The sequence below is a fragment of the Helobdella robusta genome, assembly GCF_000326865.2.
Source record: "Helobdella robusta unplaced genomic scaffold HELROscaffold_14, whole genome shotgun sequence".
NCBI classification, from domain to species: Eukaryota; Metazoa; Annelida; class Clitellata; order Rhynchobdellida; family Glossiphoniidae; genus Helobdella; species Helobdella robusta.
Window position 1 is genome coordinate 421,545 of NW_008703782.1, and position 11,475 is coordinate 433,019.

General features: G+C 32.1%; 1 protein-coding gene across 1 annotated transcript in view; it reads right to left on the reverse strand.

Moving 5' to 3' along the window:
* Positions 1-389, reverse strand: part of HELRODRAFT_168671 (hypothetical protein) — a gene marked incomplete at both ends in the record, with an annotated part of 6,439 nt that extends 6,050 nt beyond the window's left edge. Inside the window, one exon of the mRNA XM_009014542.1 lies at positions 126-389. Within this exon, the coding sequence (XP_009012790.1) occupies positions 126-389 (264 nt within the window). The remainder of the gene's footprint in view (positions 1-125) is intronic.
* Between the last annotated feature and the right edge of the window lie 11,086 nt (positions 390-11,475).

Sequence of the window (11,475 nt, forward strand, 5' to 3'; positions counted from 1 at the left end):
TATTTTTCAGGTAAAGCTTTTGCCCAAAATCCAGGTTTGTTAGTTAAATCTGGGCAGGCATATCGAGGTAATTCAGCTGCATTGATTTGTGATGGGTCGTGGGAGGTAAAACCAAATCTTAGTACCCCACTCCAACTGGTCGAGACTTCGGCAAACCGGAGAAACACCCTTTCCCCGACTGAAATTGATCGATTGCTGAATGATATTCCATTGCAAAAGGTTTCTAATCGTTTGGCACATCTCTGATCTGATGAAAGTTGGATGTTAGTGCTGTGTGTTGGGTGAAATAATAACGGCCAGCCTTTCATTGTCTGCATTGAATTCTGCGAATCCGTGTTGGCTCCTGTTGTAGATGTTAATTTTTTCAGTCTTTTCAGCATTTTAGCCATTTTTATTTAGTTTTTTTTTGTCACATCGGCTAACTAATAAAATTTATTTTAAAAATAATTATCACACAAAGGATAGGCGTAATTTGTAATTAGGACAATTCTTATTTTATAAATTTATTTTTCATTTTTAAATTAAATTTAATTAAGTGAGTTTTTTCCCAAATTGAATATTATTTAATTTTAATAATTTAATTTTCAATATAAATAAATTTTTGAAAAAGTACCTGTCTGGTTACTGTTCCCCATTTAAACGATTATTTTAATAAAAAAAATTAACAAAATTATGTTAAAATGTGCAATTTGTTGCCAAAAACTTCATTATTCCTGACTTTAAAAACGTAAAATTCGCATTTTAAAATAAAAAATAATAATAATTAAAAGTGAAAAAGGTCAAAGATGTGGCACAGGAGTATATTTATAATCTTTGAGTGATTTTTTTCATTCAACTTTACCCATTACCAATATACTTTTAACTATTTTCATCAAAAAAATACACTAAAAATGTATTTTAAACTCTAGTTTAATAATTTACAAATTAATTTAATAAATTAAATATAATTTCGAAAATAATTTTACACTGGTTGAAGTCTTTAATAAGATTATAATGTAAAAATATGAAAGATTAAGAATTAAAAATGTAGAGAGTAGAGAAACTTAACAAATGTCTTAGTAAATTATTTTTTAGTTATTTAATTCGATCCGTTGTTTAGATAAAACGATCATTTATTCAACACTAATTCCAGATAAATGGAAAAAAATTAGTGTGCATCAGAATGGAATACGAAAAATGAACTCTAATATGATATCAGTTTTGACCTAAAAACTTACTTTACCATATTGTAAAATGCACGGATAACCCTGATAAAATGTCCACCCTTTACAATCAGCATAATAAAACAAATAATTAACAATATTCATATTTATGACTTAGGTTCATGTCATTTTGTCTCGACACTAATAAAGACCTTTCTTTCTGCAATCTGATAGACTGATAAATTTAAAAATGGGCATAATTTCATATTTCCAAATAAATCTCCGACTCAGACCTGACATGTGATAATGAAACTTCCTACGTCCCAACTGTTCTATCATTCAGACACTTTTTGTCATTACATTAACATTTTTTGAAAATTGGAGTGCCTATGTCTGTGGCCCAAACGTATATGTATCCAAATGATTTTCATTTTGCTTGCTTGTTGGAAGACTGTGTTGTGCTGTATCGTTTGCATTTTTTGCTAAAACACCGATGTATCCCAGTACTCTATGCCATAGCCTGGATGAATAATAATAATCTGTTTAGCATTCTTCGGCTGCTCATTAAACAATATTTGCGAAATATGAGAATTTTTTGTGGTCCTTTATATGAAGGTTATTTCAAATTTTTAAATCCAAATTTAAGTTTTTTAACTGACTCGACCAAAAAAGTAATGAAAATGGCTAAAATGCTGAAAAGACTTCTAAAGATCATCATTTTTCTTTCATTTAGTTTTATTTTATTGATATTTAAGATGGTTTCAATTTAAACTAATCGCTTGGAGCATTACCATACGTAATAATCACCATCCAAACATTGATATAGCCATTATCGTCATCGTTATGTTATCATCATTCTCATTATCTTTTTCATGTTGTAAAAATTAGTTTTGGTTTTAAAATCAGCAGAAAAATGGTTTCTGGTTATTTTTAAGAATGGCCATGCTTGTAAAAATTTACAGGATTCTCTTTCATTACGTGCAGCATTATTCATAATGATGATCTGCTTTACATATTGACGATGATGACGACGAAGATGAAGATGACGACGATGATGAAGATGAAGATGACGATAATGATGAAGACGAAGATGACGACGATGATGAAGATAATGACGATTAGGAAGATGAAGATGACGACGATGATGAAGATGAAAACGAAGATGACGACGATTATGAAGATGAAGACGAAGATGACGACGATGAAAATGATGATGATGATTATTATTATTTCTATTATTATCATGATCAATAATAATATCTCGATAGAAAAAGCGCGGTAATTTTATACGATCGGAGCATTCTGAAGACAATTTTAATAATAATAATAAAAATAATAAAAATAATAATAACAACAATAATAATAACAACAATGGTGACACTCACTAAACCATAACTAAATAATAATAACAATGCTACAAGTCCTGCCGCCAGTATTATTATTACTACTACTACTACTACTACTACTACTACTACTACTACTACTACTACTACTACTACTACTACTACTACTACTACTACTACTATTACTACTACTAATACTACTACTACTACTACTACTACTACTACTACTACTACTACTACTACTACTGCTGCTGCTGCTGCTGCTACTACTACTACTACTTCTACCACTACTACTACTATTTCTAATAATAATAATATTAATAATAATATTGATGATGATGATGACGAAACTATAAACATTATCAGACAAACATCATTTTAACGGTAACGTTAAAATTCTCATTGATAAACTTTTTTTCACAATTTTTCATGGATAATTTACGAAATAATTATTATTATTGTTGTTGCTGCTGTTATTATTATTGTTGTTGTTGTTGTTTTTGTTGTTATTGTTGTGGTTTCTTTTTGTTTCTCCCTATCTGATTCCGTGCCATCACGCACTCGTTTTGCTTGCTGAACCAAATACATTTGAACTTCGATAACGAAAGAAATAAAAAAAAACACAACAACAACAAAAACACAACAACAACAACAAAATAATAATAATAACAATTAAGAAAACGAAGAGAGAGAGAGAGAGAAAAGCAGTAAAAGGGAGAGAAAAAGATGAAAAGGAAAGAGAAGAGAGAGAGAGAGAGAGAGAGTAAAAATGAAATAGAAAAAGAAACACAAGCCCCAAAACAGAAAACTCTTGATTAAATCTCAATCAGATTAAATTCGAACGACGGAAACAAATTGATTGATGGCTGTACGGCATGGCTCATATCTAGACAGACACACAAGTGTCAGATGGTAGACATGTGTCTGTCTGTGTACGTGTTTGTATGCATGTGTGCATGTATGTATGTATGTATGTATAATAATAATAATAATAATAATAATAATAACAATAATAATAATAATAATAATAATATGACAACATTTTTTAATTCATTTGATAATTAACTCCACTATCATACCGGCAGCCATCAATCTTCTTTCGCTTGCAATAATTTAAAAATTATTATTTTTATTAATATTATTTTTATAGTTTTTATAATTGTTATTATTACTATTGTTATTTCTTACTATTTTTATTGTTATTATTTTGAGTATGCGTGTCGCATGTTGTTACCGTTGTTTACGTTTGTAAGAAATGCTATCTTAGCAGCCGAAGTTGTTGTTGTTGTAGTAAGAAAAAAAGTCGAGAAGATCCAAAAACACACCGTCAGCAACGATACCAAGCATTTATACAGTGCACTAAAAACTGCGTATCGACCCAAGCCCTCAGGCTTCGCTCCCCTACTCAATACAGACGGAACCAAGCTCTCGACTGAAAAGAAGCAAATTCATGAAAGATAAACCGAACACTTCAAGCTTGTCTTAAACCGTCCTGTCAAGATTAGCGATGACGCCATTGCTCGCTTGCCCCAGGCGACTTTGTCTACCAGGATCTTGACAGCGTTCCAACAAAAACTCGAAATCAGAAAGGCCTTAAGTCAACTTTCCAATGGCAAAGCTCTAGGACCGGATGAAATCTTTACTGAGGTGTCCAAAGTGGGAGGACCAGCCATGTTACAAAAAATGGCAGAACTATTTGAATCAATATGAACCGAAGAAAATATGCCACAACAGCTGAAAGAGACCAACATGGTTCACATCTACGAAAGAAAAGGTTACCGTCAGTCTTGGGATAGTCACCGAGTCATCTCCCTTCTGTCCATGGCTGAAAAAATACTAACTCGTGCTCTGCTAGACCGCCTCCTGCTTCATCTTGAGCAAAAATAATCTTCTGCCAGGGAAGTGGTACTGCTGACATGTTTTTCGCTGCCAGTCAGCTCCAAGGAAGATGCCTAAGACGGCAAAGCCATTCATATGAAAACATCAGCACACAATTATTATTATTATAACCGATTTTTATTTAATTTCTTTATTTCATATTTTCAAGAGATTAATATAAATTTTAAGCGTCGATTTAATATATGAACGAAAATAAAAAGCGTCAAAAATGAAATAACGTGTGTGTGTATGTGTGTGCGTATGTGTGTGTATTTGTGTGTGTGTATGTGTGTGTGTAGGTATGTGTATGTGTGTGCGTATGTGTACGTATATGATACACGTTTATATGCATACATATATAAATTTCGCACACGCAAACACACACATAAAAAGATTTTTTAAAACATTAAGATGTTAACATGTATGAACGTATACATATTATTACGTAGATGTAAATATAGTTTGTATATAGATATATGTCAAACTAGGTATGCAATTATAATGATAGTTAAGTCATAAAAGTAGCTCATAACATATAATGAATCAAAGCATATAATATTTTATATAATAAGAATGAAGTGACATAAAATAGAGACTGACTGGTTAGAAGGAGTTTGACAACTTGTTAAGTTCTAGGGAGCAAGATCTCCTGGTATATAAGTTTAGAGTAAGCACGTAAGTTTAGAGTTACCTTAGTTATCTCTTTAATACGCTTAAAGCTCTTGAACACTACTCAAACACTTTTACACATTATTACTTGCGTTTCTCATTATATTTTAATTTTCAGTTTAAAAATTTTCTTATTTGACTTCATTAAAATATATTTAGTTGCAATCAAACAATAACAGAATATATTAACAAAAATGGGTGAGTCGTTCCTCGCTCGATTTCCATTATTAAACTTTATAACATTTTAAACTAATACTCAACACACGTAAGTCGCAGTGAAGTCATCTCTCATTAATTTATGCACACAAACAATATCGAGTTTTTTAACGTTGTAGCGGGCAAGTAGTTTATACAGAAACCGAAGGGTCTTCCCCCAAGAACAAACTATGTCCTTCATTAGGTAACCGTCGAAGAATGGTGAAGTGCGAGTAGTATAACAAAATGTAGATGTATTTCTGTAGATTAGATCAGGTAGATGATGATGAAGACGACGACGATGATGATTATTAAAATTATAATTAATAGTAATTGTTAGGATATAAACCGCTTCATACATACACGTATATGTCTATATAAATACATTATATATATTATTTATGTAATAAGCCAAACAATTTTAAGTAAGCTTATGTTCTTGAACAGTGGGTATAGAACGTCAATCAAATTAATATATGATTATATATATATATGTATATATATATATATATATATATATATGACAATATCGAAAAATATACATTAATGAAGTTTAAAACGCAAAGACAATTACACATATTAAAATACTACTACTATTACTACTAAAACCACTACTACTACGATGACGACGACTATTGCTACTACTACTATTTCTATTACTACTTTTACTACTACTACTACTGCTACTGCTAATAATACTTTCAGTAGTAATTATAATATTGTATTTGAAATATAAAAATGTATAACCAAAATCGCACAATAAATACTTCTCCTTGCTTCTATTGTTTTGTTGTAAATTTACATCGTCTGTAACGCGATTCACCGGGCCAACAACAACAACACAACAATAACAACAACGACTACAAAAACGACAACAACAACAACAACAACAACAACGACGACAACAACATCAACAACAACGAGAACAACAACGACGACAACAACAATAGTAATGATAATACAACTGATAATAAAAACAATATTGGCTCATCTCCAAGCAAACAACATCTTTCCTGAAGAAGAAAAATTATACCAAAGAACTTCCAGAAGTTGTGAAGATGCACTAAAAAGATCTGAAAATAAGGATTGACTTTGAAAAAGCATATAAGACGGTGACTCCCATTCTTAGGTCAATAAAGTAGAAACATATTAAAACATACAGTATTAATAAAATTATATTTATTAAAGATTAAATTTATTATTATTATTATTAAATTTATTAAATAGATTATATTATATTAATTTTATAGAGCATTCAACGAAAATTAGAAACATTTTTTATACCGACGAACCGACTAAATAACGTACCATCTTCTAGAATTTATTTCCTTTCATGATATCGCTTTGGAAACTCTCTGTGATCAAAGATTCGCTTCAAATTAGTATGCTATTACTGCTATTAAATATTATTTCCTTCTTCTAATGCTACTACAACTGCCGCTGCTGCAGCTACTACTACTACTGCTACTACTTTTACTACTACTACTACTACAACTGCTGCTGCTACTACTACTACTACTACTACAGCGATTAGTAGTATTAGTTCATCTTTAATTACTTTTACCAATGCTATTTTTAATGCTATTACACAAAACTCACCACTACTTATAATACTTCGACAAAGGCATTTGTTATTTTACCATTAATGTTGCTATGAACATCAATCAAAACACAACAACAAGAGCAACAGCAGCAGCAGCAACAACAACAACAGCAACAACAACCACAACAACATCGACAACAACAACAACAACAACAAATAAGCAACAGCAGTCTACATCAACGAAGACAACAACAATCTTCAAATCTCAGATAACTCCTCAACTTCTGTGCTACCAAGGGTACAGTTCAGACCGCGCAATTTCGTCCTACTATCGTCATTGTCTGAAGAATGAGAAGAAGGGTCGAGCGCTCCTTTATTGTTGTTGTTGTAGTTGATTGTTTTCAGGGGGCAAAATGACGGAGTACTTTTGCCCATCAGTAGAGTTGTTGTCTTGGGAGAGTCACCTGTGTTGATTAATTAAAGTGAGGTTTTAGTTGCAGTACTGCTGTTTTGTGGGAATTCATTTAATTGATTTAAAAACTGGTAATTATTTTTTAAAATGAATCTTGTAATAATTGATAATAAACATAACGCTTATAAAAATTAGAAAGAAAAAAATGGAATAAAACCGATTAAAAACCGACGAATCAAAAATTCATCGGATATCTACTCTCAGTATTACATACGTGTGCTTCAACTTTTACTTAAATTATAACTTATCATTATAACAAGTTGCAATATATACAAAAAGTTTAAAAAACCGGTTTTTAGATACGATAAAGTTGTAAAAAAATCGCTTTCTCCCCCATGCAATTAAACCGACAAAAATAACCCCATCCCTAAAAAACAACCTTTTCTAGCGGTTTCATCCTCACTGCAACTACAGGCAGCCCATCCTTGTCTCCTGAACCGACTCAACCACTTACCGACGCACCGACAGCAAAATATGTCCATCGCTACCCGTCTGAAGTATCTACTGACCACGCAGTACAATATGAAGTTAGCCGAGAAGTTGGTCAACAGTAAAAAGTTAGTTATTATGTGGTATCTTTTCATATCGTTAGAGCTTTTCAGAATGACCTCTTGGAAGAGGATCACTAAGTTAGAGGGAGTTACAAGCAGTATGTGCATTACGATCAGTATGATCAAAGTCAGGGTCAGAATGTAGGCGGAGTCTTGTTGCTTTCCTTGTTTTCCATTGGCTCGGTGCTGGACCTGTTTGTTATTATTGTTGTTGTTGTTATTATTAATATTATAATTATTATTAAGTTGTTGTTTTTGTTGTTGTTGTTATTATTAATATTATAATTATTATTAGGTTGTTGTTTTTGTTGTTGTTAGTGTCGTCTATGATCTAATCAGACTGTTGGCGTTTTTTAAAAAGAACGAGTAGAAAACAATATGAAATTAACAGATATATTATACCCATATGTATACTGTATATACTATTATTATTAATATTTTTCTTCTTCTGCTTCTTATTATTATTATGAATATTTATATAGCGTTTATGATATCTTAAATTATATATATATATATATATATATATATATATATATGTGTGTGTGTGTGTGTGTATGTGTGTGTGTGTGGTGTGTGTGTATAAATAGTCAAAGCAATGAATAAATAAAACAGTTGAATTAACTGATTTAACGGTGAAGAGTTTTTTTTCTAGACAATCTATAATCTTCAACTATTTATATCGCATTAAAAATTTGCGCATGTATGTTTGTATGCGTGCGTGTGAGTATGTTTGTGTATGTTTGTGTATGTGTGTGTGTGTGTGTGTGTGTGTGTGTGTGTGTGTGTGTGTGTGTGTGTGTGCGCGCGTTTATATATTTAAGCGTTTGAATAATTGAAAGTGGTGCAAATAATAAAGCTATCTTTAATTATTTAAGGTTAAAATGATTTAATGAAGATGGATTGTGTCAAAGTGGAAAAATTGTGTCTGCGTGTGAGCGGACTGTTGAATGAATGAGCGAACAATGATTTAATGAAGGAAGAAAGGGAGGAAGGAAGAAAGGGAGGAAGGAAGAAAGGGAGGAATGCATGTTTGAACAAATGAATAAACGGAAGAGTAAAAATGAACGAACGAACGAACGAATGATGAAACAACTGAATAATTAAACGAGTAAATAAGCCAACACTAAAAAAATTCAAAATTTCCGTAGTCCCACCCCATAACATCTCCAACTCCACCTCCAATCAACATAATAAATTCAACTAACACGCCCCACATCATTAACATAACTCACGAGGCATATCACAACCTCCCAATCGTGAATAAATTTGAATAAATTCACCACACAAAAAAATCGGTCCCCCAAAACACAACATATATCTTACTTGAATTCGCCGACTTCTTCTTAGTGCATTAATTAGGCAAATGTTGCAGACACTTAGAATAAGAATTGGTGTCACAGTGCAGAATATGAACCAGAGGTAAGGATAGTATGGGAAGTTGAATGACGAATCGTAGTAGGCCGATATTATTTTCTGAGAATAAGCCGTGCAGTCGCAATTTGAATACCGACTGTAGTCAGATAGAGTTGAAGAGACACGCCTAAAGCTTTCGTAATAGTCTATTTCTGTAAGGTTCCCGGTAAACATTTCCTTACTACCACCAACAATGGTATGATCATAATTCGCAGTTAAACCTAACGAAAAGGGATCGTTCGCGCTATCATCAGAAATATCTTCTTCTGGCTGGGGGCTTTCATTAAACTTCAAATCTTCAACGCAGCTTTTTGTTCCCACACCAATCTTTAGAAATCTTATCAGGTTGACGAAAGGACTAACCAAAAACACGAGAACCACAAAGAGGCTAGTCATCTTGAGGCTGATGAAGCGTCTGGCGTGCAGTGGCTTGCAGACGACTATGTAGCGACTGATGGCCGTTATGACTGTCAGCCACGCACTTGTGAACGCGAATATGTTAATTATTCCTTCCTTGTAGATCGTCGAATAGATTTTGATCAGCGAATCCGGTGGACTGTGTTTTGGGATTTGGGGAGATGGTTGAATGAATGAATGAATGAATGAATGAACGAACGAATGAATGAATGAATGGACAAATGATCGATTGGTTAATTGATTGATTAGGTTTGTTGTTTTTTGCTGGAGTGCATACTTATGAGTTGCTAGCTTTGCCATTATTTAAAAAAAATGTTTTTCAACTGCCTACATCAAATTTGCTGTGCATGTGGTTATGGCATTTTTGTTTAATAAAAATATGTGTGTGTGTTGTAGTTTTGCTCTGTTTGTTTGTTGTAGTTTTGCTCTGTTTGTTTGTTGTAGTTTTGCTCTGTTTGTTTGTTGTAGTTTTGCTCTGTTTGTTTGTTGTAGTTTTGTTTGTTTTTTTCTGATTTTGCGTAACGCGTTGTCTGCTTGTTATTTGAAATAGAGTCAAATGTTAATAAATAATAGATGGTGATGACGATGGTGATGAAGATGACCCCACCGTAATGCCTATCTATAAAAAAAAAAAACTGTGGCAAAACAGCATAACAGAAAAGCATGTGTTTAAACCAATTTCTCTGTGTATAAATATTTCATCGAGAAACTTTTTAAGGCACAAAGTAATAATAATACTATAAATAAAAAATAATAATAATAAATAATAATAAGAAGAAGAATAAGGATAATAAAAGTGAAGAGAAAATGGAAATTAATAAAATATTTACAATAAAAAGAAACAACATCGAAATAACATCTAGGCCGATACAAAAATTTACTGCTTGTCGGCAAAGGCATTAATATGTATTAACGTTTGTATATACGTGTTTATTTTTGGTATGTATGTGTGTGTATTAATGTATTATTAATGTATGCCTTTTGAAAACAGCCTTTTGTATGTATGTATATATTTCAATATATTTCAATATATTTCAATATTTGATTTTTGAAGGATGACCAAAAAAGATAAACTTGTGGATAGGCCACCCTTAACTAAAATTTCTAACTATAGATGTAACAAAAATGTCATGAAATACATACACATAAACTCACGCTCACACATACTTACAAACACGCACCATACTACAATTCATATCACAATACTGTTATACAGAACTGAAGAAACAGAATCGATGAAATGAAATGATCTGGAAACCAAACATACGCTCACTTACACACTCAAATAAATAGACACATAAATAAATATGGCCACACACCATACACATATAGGGCGTGGCCACATGTCTCAGGGAACAGCCGAGTGAATGGACATCTTACACATAGATATGTGCCCCTCCACATACACCCCCGCTGTACCCTGGTTAACGCTCCTAGAATACGATATTTATATACATATATACACACATATATATGTATGTATGTATATATGTATATATGTATGTATGTATGTATGTATGTATGTATGTATGTATGTATGTATGTATGTATGTATGTATGTATGTATGTATGTATGTATGTATGTATGTATGTATGTATGTATGTATGTATGTATGTATGTATGTATGTATGTATGTATGTATGTATGTATGTATGTATGTATGTATGTATGTATGTATGCCTTGTGTATGCCTCAGGTAACTTACTGTAATGTAGTGTGGTCAGGTGCATACCCCTCAGTCACCAGCTCAGTCAAAAAACTCATGAAAAGAGCAATTAGAGTCATCACCTTATCAACTAAATGTGAACATGCGCAATCCTTATTTAGATTAACAAACAATTTAAGTTTGAT